General features: G+C 42.5%; 3 protein-coding genes across 3 annotated transcripts; 2 read left to right on the top strand and 1 right to left on the bottom strand.

Moving 5' to 3' along the window:
• Positions 1-9,997: 9,997 nt before the first annotated feature.
• On the bottom strand, positions 9,998-11,370 carry LOC127754656 (probable pre-mRNA-splicing factor ATP-dependent RNA helicase DEAH6). Its single transcript, XM_052280224.1, has 2 exons — positions 10,434-11,370; positions 9,998-10,317 (listed from the first exon to the last, which is right to left on the bottom strand). Exons 1-2 carry the CDS (start codon positions 11,368-11,370, stop codon positions 9,998-10,000), a joined length of 1,257 nt encoding a protein of 418 aa, XP_052136184.1.
• A 4,155-nt stretch (positions 11,371-15,525) lies between these two features.
• Positions 15,526-16,853, top strand: LOC127755137 (uncharacterized). The gene has a single exon (XM_052280777.1). It carries the CDS (start codon positions 15,662-15,664, stop codon positions 16,625-16,627), a length of 966 nt encoding a protein of 321 aa, XP_052136737.1. The 5' UTR covers positions 15,526-15,661; the 3' UTR covers positions 16,628-16,853.
• Positions 16,854-17,452: 599 nt separating this feature from the next.
• Positions 17,453-19,280, top strand: LOC127755375 (uncharacterized). Its single transcript, XM_052281031.1, has 2 exons — positions 17,453-17,995; positions 18,811-19,280. Exon 1 carries the CDS (start codon positions 17,673-17,675, stop codon positions 17,985-17,987), a length of 315 nt encoding a protein of 104 aa, XP_052136991.1. The 5' UTR covers positions 17,453-17,672; the 3' UTR covers positions 17,988-17,995; positions 18,811-19,280.
• The last annotated feature ends 459 nt before the right edge of the window (positions 19,281-19,739 follow it).

The following is a 19,739-nucleotide window of genomic DNA, read 5'->3' as shown; positions in this document are numbered from 1 at the left end:
GGGGAGAGAGGGGGAAAAGGGAGAGAAGGAGGGGGAGGGGTGAAGCGACGGCGGCGCGGCGGTGCGAGGCGCGAGGCGGCGAGGAGACGAGTGCGCGGCGACGGGACAGGCGACGCGACGGCGGGGAGGGGCTCGAGGTGACGGCGGCATGCGCGGCGCGGCAGTGGGATGGCGACGGCGACGGCGCAGCAGCGGCGGCGCGCGGCTCGGAGTGACGACGGGACGTGATGGCGACGACGCACGGCAGCGGCGCGGGCGCGAGGCGGCAGGCTCACATCGCGGCGACGGGACGGGCAAACGGCGCGCGGGCGCGAGGCGCGAGGCGACGCGACGGCAACGCGACGCGGCAGCGGCGATGGCGACGGCGCGCGGCGCGGCGGCGGCGACAAGACGCGACGGCGACGGGACAGAGGGAGCGGGGCGCAGGCGCGAGGCAGAGGAGGGGGCTGGGCTAGGGGACCACATCAAACACCTAGGGGCTAATGAATAGTGTCTTTTTCCTATTTTTCCCGATTTTAGTTTATTTCCCATATAAATTTGATTCTATAATTTCTAAATCTTGCATAAATGAAGTTTACTTAATATGTGTATTATCTCAACCAATGGATCCACTCTAGATTAATTGTACCCATATTTTATTTTTATATATTTTACTTGATTTTAATTAGAGTTAATTATCATTCCGTCGTATTTAAATTTAATTGATACAAATATGATCGTGATAATATTTTATACATTTCTATCCTCACCTCAACCTTTATTTTAAATTGTATTCCGATTATTTATTTAGCCCAATTAATTTTTTTTAGGGTTTATTCCTAATTAGTTATTCTTTATTCGCGATCAACAAACTCCGAAATCAAAATTCAATAAAATAGTCGAACAAAATCGGCATGATGCAATTTATTTAAAAAGTTTTTTGAAAATCCGTATTTTTAGAGTTTTGTTTTTATTGGTCAAATTTTCAGGGTGTTACATTGCCTTAACTCCTTCGATAATCTGACTCAACTCCTCCAACATTAGAACCCTCCACACCTGTGGAGCGAAACTACGCATAAACCACTATACTCAACTAATGACAGTTACAAGGGATATTTACTAAAATCGATAACCTCGAACATATAGGATTTTTTTTTACTGATTTGTATTAAATAACCTATAGCAGTTCCCTTATTGTTTTATGTGTAAATCACAAACCGTCTAACAGAATCTAGCAAATAATATAACTTTGGACATCTAGACAAAATTCTCTAGAACTTTCATGTTGGGAGGAAAATCAGATTATGCCTCTGTAAATCCCAGATTAAGAAAAACGAATCGCTGTCCTGATTTCTGGACCCGGTCAGTAGTACTGTTTTTGTTGTTCCTCCCAAACCGTTTATCGGAATTGAGTGAAACCAGTGCCGTTAGAAAGATATCGACGACGACTACAAACTTTATTTAGGACAACTAACCTGATTCCTGATGGTTTAATACCATATTTGAAAATACGGTTTCAGCCTATATTCAAGCACCTCAAAAATTGCACGAGCAGCTATTGAATCAAATTATATTTGAATCTGATACTTCTAGGGACTAAAGAGAAATTTCCTTTGCAGGGGAGGAGCACTACCTTGCGACAAATTTCCCTAATTTGCGAAATCGCTAAAATTCCTCAACGTTGCTCTGCTTTTCCTTTCCTTCTTCCTCCTGTACACCCTCTCGGTACCCTTCTCTCTGATTAAGCAGCAGCAACAGCAGCATGGCCACGTTAGGAGCAACAGCAGCAGCAAGGAACAAGCAACAGCAACCCTAGCAGCAGCAGTCGCATGGCATTAGTAGCAGCAGCAACAGACCATGCAGCGGCAGCAGGAGCAAAGAAGGGTTAGCAGCAGCCGCGGCGGCGGCAAACCAGATCGGTGGCAGCAGCACTCACCGAGGAGACGAGCGGATGGGGTGGTGAAGGATGATGACGGCTGAACCGACGGCGGCGGCGGCGGCACCGACGGAGACAGGAACAGCAGCGGCGGCGGCAGAGCGCAGCACCTCCTGCGGCTAGGGCTACAGGATTTTTTTTTCGTTTGTTTTTTGGTTGGTTATATAAAGAGACTACACAAGATCTAACGGCCCACATCTATTCAATCCTCGGGACTTCGTTCGGACTCCGATTACTATAAATTTATAGTCTATTTTGCACTACTCGGCGAGCTCTACGCATCCACGGTTCCCGATCGCCTATTCGAACAATGGTTTAAAAGTTGAACTTTTGCGCGTTTGCTCTAATATTCCCCGAAATATATTAATTCAAAACTCGGACATTACATTCTTCCCCCATTCACCCTCGAATTCGCCCAATCATACTCTAGAACACGGGATATTACATACAACCTATAATATACTAGAAACTTATTCCTAAAATTGTTATTATAAAAAGAGATGTCACCTTACACTCCTAATTTACATAAATTTCAGTACATCTTTTGTTACGAAACAATTAATTAGATGAAACTGATCAATATTGAATGCAAACTAAAGGCATAACAGGTAGGATCTCTTTAAGGATAGCGACATGATGATTACTATATATCGTTATTAATTTTTCTATTACGGTATCCATTGATTATGATGCATCACAAATTCACTAAAAATGCATCATAGCTTACTTAGCAGGATATTTGTTTAGTTAATTTCCATCCAATGTCTGTCGGTTTAATTAAGAAAGGTGTTTCAGACACATCTCACCCCAACGTTTGCTTGTATATACATCGCCTTAATATATCTTATATCCGTCCCGAACTTTCATATATACAAAATTCACTTGTCTATTATGTACTAATCCTAAGATGCACAAGCTGTAAGCATAAAATCTTATAAAGTAGGGTTATCACATGTATAAAAGTATTGTACTTATATATTATGTACTAATCCCAAAATGTACAAGCTGTAGCGTATAGAACGCTACACAGTAGGGATATCACTGGGTGACCAATACCCTTACACATATCCATAGCCACATCATTTTTATTTAGATAAGATATGGGTAAGTAAAAATTATCCATTTGATTTGTTAGTATGAGAGGGTAATACTCATAATTATCTGTTTTACCTATATATATATATATATATATATATATATATATATATATATATATATATATATATATATATATATATATATATATATATATATATATATATATATGATATATGTGTAAAACTCAGACCTAAAATTTTTAAACTTGTGTTTACATATAAAATATTATCGAATTTAATCAAATTTAATAGTGATGATTTATTATATAAACAAACAACTTTATGCAACTTTTGAGTAATTTATACATGTGGGACACAACCATTGGATAATACCAATTTTTTACATAAATTGGATATATATAGGTATGAAAGATGTGTTATCTATACCGTCCCAGATGACAGCACTAGTACAAAGCAGTCTAACATCATCAAATCATTAGGATAATAGTTCATATGGACAACACCACAACACAAAAGAAAAGCGTGCCTAAGCACCTAAGCAACTAACTTATTACACATGCACGGCTTGGGAGCTAGGCTCAAAGTCCCTAGAGGTTTTCATAATCTACTTCCTCTTGGATCATCTCCTTCTTCTTCCTCGAATACTGATATAATATATAGAGAGTAAGGGTGAGTACAAAAGTACTTAGCAAGCCATGAAAAAGATGGCATGTGTAGCTTAACAAAGGAGGCTATGGTTTTATTACGAAAATAACCTTTGTTTAAATGATTTCTTTTGCAAAACATTAGTGTGTCAAAGTTTTAGTTATTGGAAAGAGACTCACACCTTAATCCATTTCACAAGTTGCTTTGCAACAGCTTGTACAAATGATTAACAAATCTATAAATTCTATAGTTATTTTATCCTCTTTTTCTCTATTATTTTTTTTACTTTGTCAAACCCTTGGAAGTCATCTCCACTTTACATCAAAAAAATTTGCTCATCACATCTTAACGATGTCAACTCAATTACACATCTTAACCAAACATCTTAGGTCCTACAAACACTATGGTGCCTTAAGACACCTCAGGCCACATAGACTTGTTTCCATCCACTCAAGTATTCCATCTACCACACATGCTAACTCTGTGAATGATTTCCATCCCACAAAACATTGCCAACCACAAGTGTCCTATGAGAATAACCTCACATTTTCCCTCGACCTTGGGCACAGTTGTTCGAACAATTTAAACTCTATAGAGACTGTATGTGTTACCCACACAACATGAAACTAACATTGATTACCCGTCAGCACTGGAAGTTTCATGACAGAGCTTTTCCAAAGCCAATTGGTGTGGTTACTGGGTAGGTCGTCAATTGCACACGTAAACCAAGGTTGACCAGTTTAATATACTAGTTGGCACCCCGTGTCTTGCCACGGGTTTTGTAGTTTTATCGTCAAACAAAATCGTTGTTTTAAATGGTTAGGTGCAACTCTATGTATATACAAAATATATGATAATGTGGCTTTATATATACCTTATGTTACTATAATACAATTCATGCTTTATTTTTCCAATCGTTATTATGTATTGTTCTAATATACAAATATTATTTTCATGCGCAATATGGGTATCGTCGTAGTTAGACAATTTTCATCTCTATGCTTCATTCAAGCTTTTCCTGAAAATTGATTCAGGTAACGATACCTAATAATTATATTCTATCTAATCATGCATAATAAAACAAAACACACATCTTAAACAATAATTTGAATTGTATTCGAAAAACATGGTGTTATGCACAAAATATATAACAGTGCTATGTGTGACTATGAGGTGGAACAAAGGGAGGTGATTGGATAATTAATAAATGATTGAATTGGATGAATAAATAGCTTCTTAATCCAATGGTTGTTATCTTTGTACTAATGTGACCTAATGACTTAAAATTGTTGATGATGTGGCTTCTTGCATGTCTTTTGTTTTATAGGAGTAAATGCTCCTTAGTGGGTACCAACTATATAGGCTTATGTTACTACGATAAAATTCATGCTTTGTTTTTCCAAGCATCATTGTGTTGTATAATATATGAATATTATTTTCATGTGCAATATGAGTATCATTGTAGTTAGACAATTTGCATCTCTCTGCTTCATTCAAGCTTTTTCTGAAAATTGATTCAGGTAACGGTTCCTAATAATTATATGCTATCTAATCATGCATAATAAAACAAAACATACATCTTAAACAATAATTTGAGTTGTATTCGGAAAACATGGTGTTATGCACAAAATATATAACAGTATTATGTCTGACTATGAGCTGAAGGAAAGCGAGGTGATTGGATAACTAATAAATGATTGAATTGGATGAATAAGTAGTTTCTTGATCCAATGATTGTTATGTTTGTACTAATGTGATCTGATGGTTTAAAATTGTTGATGATGTGGTTTCTTGCATGTCTTGCTTTATAAGAGTAAATACCCCTTAGTGAGTACCAACTATATATAGGAAGATAGGATAACCTAAAGTTGTGTTCTTTAATTTGGAACACTTCCTCAACTTCACTCCCTAATTTTTTGCGCACATGCTTCCCAAACTACTAAGAGTTTGTTTTTTGCAAAATATTTCTATAAAATAATTCTTTAAAAATCATATTAATTCACTTTTCAAGTTTTTTTAGCTAATAGTTAATTAATCGTGCACTAATTGACCACTCCATTTTATGTGCTAAGAGGGAAGGTTTCCAACCTTAGCCAATGAACATAGCCTAAACATGCATACTTGAGAGGCAATATGGTGAGAAGTGGCTTTCCTTGGTTCTGCATGGTGGTTCATCTCCCTCATACGTGATGCCTAGATGTTCCTCGGGCATGGGAACTACGTGCACAAGGAGAAAATCAACACAAATGGACATAACACAAGTTTGGAAAGGCAAATGGTTCACTGAACTTGTTCAGAGTCTCATATCTGATCGATTCTACTAGATATCGACCTGCAGATCATTTTTATTACTGTGGTGCATTAGCATGCCAGCTAGGCAATTTCATCTTGTAGATCATTTGATATGGTGTATACCAACTTCATGAAACACTTTTCTTAAAAGGTACTTCATGAATGTAACATATAATTGAAATAATGCGTAGATTTGCGAGAGGAAGAGATAAATATTATACTACACTGATCAGTGATTACAATATATTTGCAAAAATATCAACAATAATGTTGTTGGGGAAAATTCCATCTATACTACAAAGATTTTACCAGTATTATATAATACCACAAGATTCTTTCATCTCCACTCAATACCAAATAATACAACAATTTTGACTGTGAATATACGTATAATAGTTAGAGTTTAATTTGTCATTTCTACTACAACTTGTAAAAATCGGATTTGAACTTACATGTTTGTAAAGTGATATATTACATATTAGTCTATCTTGTAAATATTTTTAAAAAAATTCATAACCAGTTAGTTGACATGCAAGAAACGGGTGGATGTCCATCGGAGAGATTAGGGGCTGTTTGGTTGGCTCCCAAAATTTGTCATGCCAAACCTTAGGCATGCCACAATTTGTTAGGCCGAGTTTAGTTCCCAAATTTTTCTTCAAATTTCCAACTTTTTCATCACATCAAAACTTTTCTACACACATAAACTTCCAACTTTTTCTTCAAACTTCCAATTTTGGCGTGGAACTAAACACACCCTTGGTATAGTATTTGGTTAGTTGCCACACTCATGTCATGCCTCACTTTGCAAGTCATTGGGCCTACGCGTCAAAGACTCCAATTCTTGCCAAAGTTAGCCACACTTGTGGCCAACAAATTTCTTACCTCACTTTGTATGGCATGACACACTTGTGGCAAAGTGAGATGTGGTAAACTTATCCATCGATCAAACAACACCCTGGAATCCATCTTCTACAACGTTTCTTTCAAAAATACCACAGATTTCAACTGACGCTACCCAATCTCATACAAACTAATTTGTCTCCGTTACCTGTGTTTGAAACATAGTTATTGAGACCGGACCAGTAATCGAACCGGTGAGGCTCTCGGTTCAATGGTTCACGGTTGGATCGTTGGTCTAATCCAGTTCAATAACTGTTAAATATATTAATCATTTTATCTAATCACAAGGAACATGGTAGCCTGGTGGTGGAGGATTATACTTCCTCCCATGTGGTCTTATTTTTGTTCATTCCCCCCCCCCACCAGCACCCATGCACGTGCGTAAAGCACCGGGTGGTCTAACCGGTTCATAGCCAGGTAGATTGCATGCCGGTCTTTTACCTGGCTCTGGTTCTGTTTTTTCCCGGTCCGATCCAACCTTTTGCTCAGGCACGTAAACTGATGAAGCAGTCCGTGGGTGTCTCACAACTTGGGCTCCATGCCGCTCGGACACCACGGCGGCAGTCCTTCTCAAAGCAAATCCGCCGCTTTGTTTGCCCTGCCTAAAAGCACGGGCATGGCGATGGGTTAGAAAATCGGAGAAAGTGCAAACATCAGCACGCATGCCTTTAAAGGTAGAGGGGCCTGATCTACCTCCACGAGGGACGGGGCCAAACCACTTAAGCCCAGGAGATTGCCAGCCCTATCACTGAAGAGATGAGACAATGGGAGATGTGAGGGCAATTTTGTCCACTTACTAACTCCGTTGATTCTCCGTGAAGTTTGTGGTATTTTTGGAAGGAGAAAAAATCTTGTAATATTATTTGGTACTAAGAGCATCTCTAGCAGTACCACCTCACCACGGCGGCTGTCCTTCTCGAAGCAAATCCGCTGCTTTGTTTGCCCTGCATGAAAGCATGGGCACGGAGATGGGTTAGAAAATCGGAGAAAGTGCAAATACCAGCGCGCATGCCTTTAAAGGTAGAGGAGCCTGATCTGCCTCCACGAGGGACGGGGCCGAACCACCAAAGCCCAGGAGATTGCCAGTCCTATCGCTGAAGAGATGAGAGAACGGGAGATGTGAGGGCAATTTTGTCCACTTACTAACTCCGTTGATTCTCTGTGAAGTTTGTGGTATTTCTGGAAGGAGGAAAAATCTTGTAATACTAAGAGCATCTCCATCAGTACCACCTATTTTAGAGCCCTAAAAGAGAAATGGCTCTACCCCCAATTCTATAATACCTCAAAAATACATTCAACTCCAGCAGTACCCTATTTCTTTTTCTCTTTTATTTTATTATAGACTATGTTTATGCATAGTTTAACACCACAATAATTAAAACATAAATATTCCTAGCACATCAAATTCAATTATATTCGAATTTACAGTTTGAAACACCACAAACCAAATTCAAATTCAAAAAAAATCAAACATGAAAATAGCATATCCTATCATCAAATGTTGGAGGCAGCCCATAGTTCATGCAAAATGTAATGAAATAAACTACCGATTGCCTTGAAGCGACCACAAATGCAGTGCTATTTGTACAAGTCTAGCGCCGTTCAAATTCAGATTCTCCACTCGCCAACGAAGTGCACTAAAGTACTACAACCACAAGTACTCCTACCATGGTACCACAAGTGATGTTTGGAATACGATCAGGCAGGTTTTTCAATCCAATCACATAAAAAAAACACACACAGGCTGTGTTTAGTTCCCTTCAAACTTTAACTTTTTCATCATATCAAATATTTAGACACATGCATAGAGCATTAAATGTGGATAAAAAACCAATTACACAATTTGCATGTAAATTGCGAGACGAATCTTTTGAGCCTAATTACGCCATGATTTGACAATGTGATGGTACATTAAATATTTGCTAATGACAGATTAATTAGGCTTAATAGATTCATCTCGCAGTTTACAGGCTGCATCTGTAATTTGTTTTATTATTAGTCTACGTTTAATACTTCAAATGTGTGTCCGTATACATTAAAAAAATTTTGCCAAAACAACTAACCGAGCGCCGTTTCCGTATATAGGGTACCGTTTTTTATTATTTTTAAATTTTGTTTTTTCACAATTTTTTCTGCATCGTACTAGTGTCGATACTGAGTAGTTTAAATGATAAATATAGTCAATTACCGACCGATCGAGCATCGTTTCGAAAGAGATGCTACCTATTCCGATCGTTTCCGACCTACCTATTCCGATCGTTTCCGACCGTTTTCACCCCTGGCTGCAATTGATGAAGCAAATCTGAAATTTTTTGTCCTTAGTCAAAGAATATTCCGCACGTACAGGTTGACTTTTTGCACAGATATTTTAGTACTGCAGCTAATGGCCATGGACCCATAAAGATCAAAATCAAACGAGATTCGGACATACGAAACTGTACTTTAGTATTGTGATTTGTTTTAATTACCATCATCTCTGATTTTATTTTTTTTACCGCAGCATGTGTGCGGCCGTTGACAGGTAGCTGTCGATGGGCCGCGCTAGGCCTTGTGGCCAGCGGGTGAGCCGCAAGTTCGGAGAGGGCGTCGAGACTCACCTGGGCGTAATCGGAGGCATGGGTCGCCGGCCGGAGCAAAATGACCTGGTGGCTTGCTTGCTAGGGCTGTGTTCTTTCCACCAAGTTCTCAACTCCCCTCTCTCATATTTCACACGCACACTTTTTAAACTGTTAAACGATGTGTTTTTTTTTTAAAAAAAAGTTCTATATGAAAGTTGCTTTAAAAAATCAAAATAATCTATTTTTGAAAAAAAAATTGCTAATACTTAATTAATCACGTGCTAATGAACCGCTCCTTTTTTTATGCGTGGGACATGGTTCCCAACTGCAACTGCAGGAGGTTGTGGGAGGACGGCAATGACATGGATTTTCATTAATCCAGCTTCTATATTTACGAAGGATATACACAGCCAAATCTAGGGGCCTTTCTAGATTGGGGGCTTTAGCAGGGACTACTACTAAACCCATATTTTTTACATCAACTCTCAACAATGATTTAGAGCCTATGTTTGAGGATCCTGTTAGAGATGCTCTAATATAATCTTCCCCTTGCTATAAATCAGATCAGATAAAACTAAAAATATCAGTTCAGAGGCTCGCACTGATGTGCTGCGCACGTTTGAATTCGCTTAGTAATATCTACCCGAAATCTCCCGCGCAATCCGCCTCCCGGTCTCGGTCACTTCGCCGTCCTGGCTCAACGCCCCGGCCGCCTTGAGCGTCCTCACAGTCCAATGAATCGACTCCGGATGCGGCGGCTCAAAGAAGTCGAAGCTCGGCACGACGTCGTCACCTCCGGCGCCGATGATGCCGAGCGCCTTGAGCGTGAGGATGACGCCGGCGAGGGCGTTGACATCCGCCATCTTGTTCGCCGGATTCCACGCGTATGGAAACCCCTTCTCCTCCTCTCTCGTGTACACAGGCAGAAGAACGTCCCCGTCGGCCACATCTTCGGCGACTCATTCACCTTACGCCTTATGTGGCACCATTTATGGACGGCCGCTTTCAGGTCTCGAACCAGGCACGCCGGCGCCGAGCCGCCGGCGCCGATCAGATGTACGGGACCGTTGTCCGTTCCGTAGTAGCCGGAGTCGACGATGTACTTGATGCCATCGACGAACACCGAGCAGAGCACTACCTTCCGCCTGCCGTCGGCCGCCGGCCGGAACACGTCGTGGATCCGGTGCATCGGGAGGCCGTCGTGTAAGCAGCATGTAGCTAGCCCCGGCAGCGCACGGCCGTTGAGTGCGTGCTCGGCTGCCTCGACGTCCGTGCAGCCCGGGAGGAAGACCAGCAAGTCGCCCGGCGGCTCCGTCGAGTGGATGCGGCACACCGCGTCGACGGCCGCGCCGAGGTAGTCTGTCACCGACTCCGGGAGGTAATATTGGTCGATTAGACCGGAGTAGGTACGAAACCAGAGTTCTTTGACGTCCATGCCGGAGCCGGAGAAGAAGCCGTGTGCAACGCCCTTGCAGAGGGTGCTGTAGTGGTTCAGGCAGACGACGACCCGAAGGTCCAGGCGGCGCGCCGCCGTGGCCTTGACGCAGCTGAGCACGACGCCGGTGAGAGTCATCCCGTCGTGCGCGTCGTCTACCACGACGGCGCCGTAGCATGTGAGGAGCGGGTCGGCGGCGAGCTCGCGGAGGAGTGCGCCGTACGTGATGTACTTGACGACCGTGTCGGCGTCCGAGGAGCGGTCGTCGAGGGGGACGGAGTACCCCACCTGGCGTCCGAGCTCGGCGCGCATGTCGGCCGCGGCGCGCGTCGCCGCGAGCACGGCGGCGAGGCGGTACGTCTGGGAGCAGACGACGCGGCCGTGGCCGCCGGCGTGGAGCAGGCGCGGGATCTGGCTGCTCTTGCCGGTGCCGGGGCCGGCGTCGACGAGCACCACCTGGTGCAGCGCCACGTATTTCGTCGCCATCGCCTGGTTCTCCGAGTGGTGGAACTCCCGCCGCGGATTGCGCACCTTTCTTGGCGGCGCCGCGGCTAGCGGCGTCTCCATCGTCGTCGTCGTCGTCCTTTGAGCTGCTAGTCGGGCGCTCCGGCGAGGGGTGGCCATGGCGTGCGGGGCGCGCCATTGGTCACACGACGGCGTTTCTCACTTCAGATCATGCGGAGTGAAACATCGATGAGAACATTTAAGTAGATAGAAAAAATGCTCGTGCGTTGCAACGGGTAAACTAAAATTATACTAAATATAAAAATATTAGATTATTATGGTTTAGTTTTACCTGATATGAGCTCTTTAAGAAAATATATTCCTAATCTATACCTAATTAAAAAATACGCAAGGCTTCCGTGAAAAATTTCGTCCGTCATCCGTTTTATCCGCACGAGATCGATTCCATTAATTTTCGTCCGTGCGTGTAGGGCAGGGCTCCGATTGATGTGGGCTCACTAACCGAAAAATATTCATACTGTATAGCACCACATTATGACACAACCATCCACGTTCTTAGTTGGTTAGGTGATGATACTTGTGGCCCAAAGGTTTGGAGTTTGACTCCCATCACCCCTTAGATTTATGCTGCTTATCCTCTCCAATTTTTTCTTTTTCTCTCCAAAGCAGACTATATTTTTTTCAAAAGTACACCCATATTTTGAAATTCATATTAAACCAGCAATATATGTAATTTACTATTGTGTTTTTCTACACTTTATCATCTCCTCTTATTATTATTATTTTTTAAAAGTATGTCCATATAATTTTTTCTTTTTCTCTCCAAAGCAGATTATATTTTTTTTCAAAAGTACACCCATATTTTGAAATTCATATTAAACCAGCAATATATGTAATTTACTATTGTGTTTTTCTACACTTTATCACCTCCTCTTATCCATATTTTGAAATTCATATTAAACCAGCAATATATGTAATTTACTATTGTGTTTTTCTACACTTTATCACCTCCTCTTATTATTATTTTTTTTGAAAAGTATGTCCATATGTTTGAAATTAATACTAAACCAGAAACATATGTAATTTCCTACCGTGTTTTTCTACACTTTATCACTAATGATGCTTATCCTCTCCAATTTTTTTCTCTCCTAAACTGATTATATTTTTTGAAAGTACATCCATATGTTTGAAAATTCATATTAAATTTCCTACTATGTTTTTATACATTTTATCACCTCCTCTTATTAAGAAAATGACCGTGCGTTGCAACGGGTTGTAAATAACATTCATTGAAATAAATTAAAATCCTAAACTACATATCACAATTGGGCAGAAATGATGAAAAATTTAACATGTTTTTGCTGGTATTTTGGTATGTCACCCGTATTGGAGTCAGTTTTTTAGTCCGTTCGCTTTTGAAAATACAGATCCGTGTTTGAGTCAAATTTTAAATTCGTTTGCTTAGAAATATTAAAGATGTCGTATAAGAAATCCCTTTTAAAAAACTTGCATGCTAACTTAAGATGAAAGTCATACTCTTAATTGCAGTTCATGATTTTCTTAAAAAATACCTAAGCGAATTCCAAAGTAAAATTCATACTAGCTAAACCGTATAACAATAATAAGATTAAAATAACATTCACCCGTGGCAACACACGGGCATGTTTTCTAGTGAAATAAAAAAATTCAATTTAAGGGACCTCAAGTGAACTTATTCCGTGCGTACACACGGCCCATGAGGTGGCCTATAGTGTGGGCGGCCTGAGAACATTTTCGGGGACAACTTTAGGGACATAAAGTAAACTTATTCTGTGAGGAGATTACAAGCGGCCCAATAGTGTGGGCGGCCTAGGAACGCGAGAGAAGCTGAGCCGTCCAATCTGATGGACGGTCCTGATTGATCGCGACCTATATAAAAGTTCAAAGATCCAAACCCTAATCATAAAAACATTTCCCCTCCCTCCCTCTCTCTCTCTCTCAGTGGTGCCACCTCTCCCCCTCTGCCGCTCCTCCTCCCCCTCTCCGGCGGCACCTCTCCCCCTCCCCGGCAGCGCCGCTCCCCCTCCCCCTCACCATCCCCCTGTCCCTCCCCGGCGGCACCGCTCCCCCCTCTCTCGCCTCCCTCGCGTGACGGATCCGACAACGGCGGCGTCGGCAGCGACCGTGGGTAGATCCGGCCGCGGTAGTGGCGGCTGAGGACAGATCCGGCGGCGGCACCTCCCTTCGACCCCTCTCGCCTCCCTCCCGAGGCGGATCTGACGGTGGTGGTGGCATCGACGGCGACTGCATGTGGGCTCGGCATCTGCCGCTCCCCTTCCCCAGTGTGGCAACGCGGCCGGGAACGGCGGCGGGCTCGGGAGCCGGTCGCGGCGGAAGGCGGTTATGCCGACGACGACAACGACGACGGCGGCGGACAACGGTGACGACGGCGGCGACAACGGCGACCACGAGGAGGGTGGCTCCGGGGGACGGCTAGGGTGAGGATTTGGATTCTATTTTCGATTTGGGATGTTGATTTTGTGGGGATTCTTGGTTTTGATTTGGGATGGCAATTGAGTGATTTTGTGATTCATGTATTTTGGGAATTTGGGTCAAAGGGGTTGGAAGGCTGATATGCTTGGGGATTTTTTATTAAAGACGGACTCGGACTCACACGATGACGACGGACGAAACGGGCGATCGGAAGTCTTACGTATTTTTTAAGTAGGTATAGATGTGTGAGCTGTCCGCGCACGTACGAGACCGTTTCGGAGTGCCACTGCTGTCTGAATCCAAATTTGTGTATCAGCAATGTAATTTACTCATGAATCCAAATTTGTGTATCAGCAATGTAATTTACTCATGAATCTAAATTTGTGTATCAGCAATGTAATTTACTCATTTGAGTAGATAATATGCTCTATATATTCTTGACTGGTGGGAATAGTTCAAGTGGTAATATACTCTCTCTGTTTTAGATTATAAGGCTTTGTTTAGATTACAAAAGATTTTGGCCAAAAACGTCACATTAAATGTTTGGGCACATGCATGGAGCAATAAATGTGGACGGAAAAAACCAATTGCACAGTTTGCATGTAAATTGCGAGATGAATCTTTTGAGCCTAATTACGCCATGATTTGACAATGTGGTGCTACAATAAATATTTGCTAATGATGGAATAATTATGCTTAATAAATTCGTTTCTGTAATTTGTTTTGTTATTAGTCTATGTTTAATACTTCAAATGTATGTCTGTATACTTTAAAAACTTTACACCCAGAGAACTAAATACACCCTATGTCGTTTTGATTTTGGTAAAAGTCAAACTACTTTAAGTTTGTTTGACTCGGTTTGTAGTCAAATATAGTAATATTTACAACACCAAATTAGTTTCATTAAATCGATAATTGAGTATTTGTCTTGGGTTAAAATTGTTACTACTTTTTTCTACAAAATTTAATCAAATTTGAGGCTACTATAAGGACTAGGTCATCCTTTTGCTTTGTGTGATTTGATTTGCTTCTGTTTTTTGTGTTACTTTCCTACCGATACGCATTTATGGTGTTTCATCTTAGAATTATGTCTCCAATCGCCATAACAACAAGGGATGTTTATTACAAGGTCCCTTTCTTGTCCACTCCCAGAACTGCATGCCCCAACTGAAAAAAACTATGATTTCTCCCTAGTCCCAACCACCCCCATGGCACCAGAATTTCTGTTCTGTTCTGCTTCATGCTGCTGTTAATAGGGTTTACAATCCGGTGGAAACCGGACCAAATTTCGTAAAATCCAGACTTTTCGGATCGGATTGAAACTATAGACCACTCGTTTTTCTGGTCATGTCCAAAACTAAATTTTAAATTTTCGATAAGATTTGTCTGGATTTCATTGATTGTTTTCGGTTCATCAAGAGTTTCCAGCATCAGAATTATGAATAGCATGCATACCCTGCCTGCATTGCATGCCTACCAACGGCTCATCTTTTTGCTTATGCTTATACTTATTAGCCAAAATTTGAATTTTCAACCTTAAATTTGAAGCTGATTTGGGGGTTTTTCCATTGAAGTTTATTTTTCAGTCTTTGCTTTTAGATCGCTAAGAACACGTATATAAAATTTTTATTCATAAATTTATTTTTTGTTTGCAAATATGTCGATTCCAGCCAAATGATTGGGCCGCAAGAGTGGTCAGAAAGCATCCCTGCTTCAGCTCCACTCCTACATACAGATGAGGTTAGCTTGGGAGTTTTATCTGACTTCTTTTAGGTGGCAAGTCACTCCTCTTGCTTGTTGCTATTGGGAAAACTAGTTGCTGGTGGCCAGTGTGCTACTGAAGTGGAAGCAAAGAAACTACCTGCAGCCAAGTGATGATCCACTGATCTTTGCCTTCATATAATCCTCCAAGCGATTCTGCATGTTGCTTGCAGCCAAGAACGTTCGATCGATCGATCGATCCTCGTGTTGCTGCTTGCTGTGCTTCTCCATCGCCATGGCCACCGACCGTGTCGAGGTCGACACGGCACGCCCTTTCCGGTCCGTCAGGGAGGCCGTCGCCGTCTTCGGCGAGCGCATCCTCGTCGGCGACGGCCACTCCCGGCGACCCAGCAATGGCAATGGCAATGCCACTGCTGCCGTTGTTGACATCGCCATTGCCAAGCATGAAGCTAGCAGCGGTAGTGATGCTACTGTTTCTTCTCCGGATGCCATGGAAGCTGAGCCTGAGGTGGAGGAGGATGCCGCGCCGGCCGTCGTGCCGATGATGTACTGGGCGCCGTCCTCGCCGCAGTCGTCGCCGCCGCCGCCGAACGACGGCGCCGACGCCGACGACGAGCGCGACGGCGGAGTGGTCGACGAGGAGGTGACGGCGGCGATGATGCGGTCCGTCAAGAGGCTGGAGGCGGAGGTGGCGGAGACGAGGCAGGAGGTGGCGCAGCTGAAGAAGCGGGGGAGCGAGATGGAGATGGCCGTGGCGTCGCTCAACGCGCAGCTCCACCGCGGCCTCTCGAAGCTGGCGGAGATGGAGGCCGGCGACACGGCGGCGGCGGCGGCGGCGGCGGCGCGGCGCAGCATCGGCGGCGAGACCGACGTGTCGTCGGCGGTGGCGACGTTCAGGAGCGAGCGGTGGGGCGGCGTCGTCGGCGACAGGGCGGCCGTGTCGCGCGCGACGTCGTGCGAGTACCTGCCGTCGTTCAGCCACGCGCTGAGCCTCGGCGAGGTGGACGACGGCGAGCTGGTCGGGAGGAGGAGGAAGGCGAGGAAGGTGAAGCCCATCGTGCCTCTCATCGGCGACATCATCTTCTCCAAGAGGAAGAGCACCAAGGACAAGGGCGACGATGGCTTCTACGGCAATAATGGCGATCTTTACAGTGTTCTGGGCTGACGTCATCACACTCTGTGTGTGTGTGATCTCATCAACCTGCTCATGGTTGTGGCTGCTTTGTGTGCAATTTGGATGAGCAAATTTGTTTTTATTTTTTAGATTTGGTTTTTGTTTCTCTTTCTGCTTTTGGTTTGGTGTGGATTGTGCAGGGGAGATTGTGTAAATGTAAAGCACTGTTAAGTTGACTGTTTTTATATGTTTGTATCTTCAGAAGTTCAGATCATGAACAGCCTACTCTGCAGTGGAACGTAATATTTACCCCTTTTTTTTTGAAAATTCTCGAATTTTATTTTTTTTCTATATTTGATTGCACAGATGATGAAAACCATACCTAAGCAATTTAAAGTGAGCAACACAACCTTCAGAAATCTATTATCATGGGATATCTTTCCTAAACTTTATGTTTGAACTTAAAGTTTGTTTCAGTAGATTTTTTTTTTTCAGAAGTGCAGTGCCCCAACATATTCCCCCCAAAACTGAGAATGCACACCCGGTGAACACTTCTGGCCTCCTTTGGATTGGAAGATTTTCGAAAGAACTTTGCAAGAACTGAACAAATTACTACGAAAATCCTGTAAAATTACTTCTTTCTAAAAAGGGCCTTAATCTTAATGTGAATACCGTATAAAGCTACCTGGTATTTTACAGATTTTGCATGTTTTGTTATCTTTGCCAGTTTTTGCATGTTTCTGCATGGAATTAGGACACGCTGCTTTAGTTTTTTAAATGGAATTTTATTACCAAGCTATTATTAACTCCCCGCAATTTCCTCTGCACCTCTGCTTCAAATTTGGGTCACCATTGTTTCTCCTCCTCCAACATCCACAAAACCCAAACAACATAACAGTATCAAAACTTTTTTGGCACATTTTTTTTCAATCTATCAAAATCCAAGAACAAGAACAAGAACACAAGTCCAGAGAGAGAGGCGGTTGGCCCCACCATTGCCATGCACGCCGCCTCGTCCTTGTTCTTGACCCGCGCCGCCGCCGAGGCCGCCGTCGCCGCCTAGTGTGGTGATCCTCTTTCGCCGCCGCCGATATCGATGGCGCCGCCGATGCAGGAGGGGGAGGAGCGGCCGGGCGGGAGCGCGTGCGTGTGGATGGTGACGGCGCTGCTACTCCTCTCCGTGCTCGCCGGCGGCGGGTGCCTCGCCGGCTACGTGGTGCTGCCGCCGCACGAGGCGCCGCACTGGCTCCCCGCCGTCGGGCTGGCGCTCGTCGCGCTCCCGTGGGCGTTCTGGGTCGCCACGTGCTCGTACCGGTGTGTCCGGAGGCGCGCCGCCGACCGGCAGGCCATGGGCTCCGCCGCCGTGGCGCCGGCGGCCACCGGCAGCATGCGCTCGCGCGCCGACTCCTGAAACTGACTGTAAGCAAACCGTCCTAATTACTGAAGAATTTTTTTTATGGCAATTTTCAAGATCATGGCCACATTTATTTTGGGACGAGACTTCCCTGACTTTGGGAGCGTTCGGCAGGAGGAGTGTGTGAGTTAGTTTCGTTTTCTGCACGCACGCTTCCCGAACTACTAAATGGTGTGTTTTTTTAAAAAAAAAATTATATACGAAAGTTGCTTTAAAAAATCATATTAATCCATTTTTGAAGTTTAAAATAGTTTATACTCAATTAATCATGTGCTAATGGCTCATATCGTTTTACGTATCTTTCTAATCTTTTTTATCTCCTTCTCCTCAAACGCACCCTTTGTGCAGATTGCAGTTATGCCATTGACATGTGGGCCATACCAAAGTGGGGCCCATATGTCAATGGCACAACTGCAAACTATATAAATCAGGCGATCTGTTTCCTTTATTTTGATAGGAGTGACTTTCAGGATTTACCGAAGGTACCATATTTTTCCGTAAAATTTTACCATCCTTAAAAAGTACCCATGTTTTTTATCTAAAATTTGGTACCTATATATACTAAGTAGCTTGATGTATCAAAAAATTTAGTATAAAATTTAGGTACTTCGAGGTATTTTTTTAAGGATCATGAAATTTCTCTATTTATTTATATAAAATTTGATACATCTTAATATCTCCTGTGGTAAGACATACCAAATTTGCACTAAAAATTTTGGTACCTCTCGATATGTCTCAAGTATGTTGAATTTGTGTTTTGATAGATAATCATCAGATCAAATTTTGTTGTTGAATGATGATGATGCTCTTCTTGTTGCAGTGTTAATTAGAGTTATTCAAGACGCAAATGAAGGTGATGAGGGCGGAATTAAATTCGATGAACTCCATGTACAGATCGATTCAAATTGGAGGATAGCAAAGAATTTGGATGAATTTGATATGGTCTTGCGCCTATGCATGAATGCAGATATAAGCCCCCTGCTTGGTGCACTGAAACTGCAAGGAAATGATGAAAAGAAAGGGTGCAACCTATTGCAGTTCCAAAGCAAAATGCGAATGAACAGTTCATCTTGAATTGAGATTTGTCCTACACCTTTTTTGTATTTTTGGAAGTATGACTTGAAAAGTTGAAGTAATCTTGTTTGTATTCTGAGAAGGTGGAAGTGATGATCTCATAGATGATGGATAGGACAGTGTCATACACAAATGGTCAAATATAATATACTGTCTTGAACTGTTTGTAGACTACATTATTTTGATGACAGATATTTAATTTTTCATCCATAAAACCTTTGAAAATGTATCAAGAGATGCTATACTTTTTATATTTCTTTTCAGATACTTCACCATATTATTAACACCGATTATTTGCTCCACACATATAAAGTATGTTTTGTAAAAAAAAAAAAAAAAAAAAAAAAAAAAAAAAAAAAAAAAACTTGCTCAGACCACTTATTCTAAGATATATGTTAAGTTTATTTATTTAAATATTTAATCTATTCCTATAATCAAGTAGATAATTAGTCCGTGGTAATAATCTAGCAAATAATCTATTTCAAATTAGCCCATAGTATTAATGTGTGCTAACTTCATGTCTTAACACTGGTGTACGAACGACTCAACATCAAACAGATCAAGCCTAGCTTAATGGATATGGCTGCCCCATTCTTGTTCAGTAATCCTGACCATACATGTGCAGCCATACTTTATTTCGTTGTCGTGGACTCAAATCGAACAATTTACTGTAGT

This window comes from Oryza glaberrima, chromosome 11 (assembly GCF_000147395.1).
Source record: "Oryza glaberrima chromosome 11, OglaRS2, whole genome shotgun sequence".
Taxonomy (NCBI): Eukaryota; Viridiplantae; Streptophyta; class Magnoliopsida; order Poales; family Poaceae; genus Oryza; species Oryza glaberrima.
Note: the sequence above shows the minus strand (reverse complement) of the source record. Positions and strands in the feature narration are given on the sequence as shown.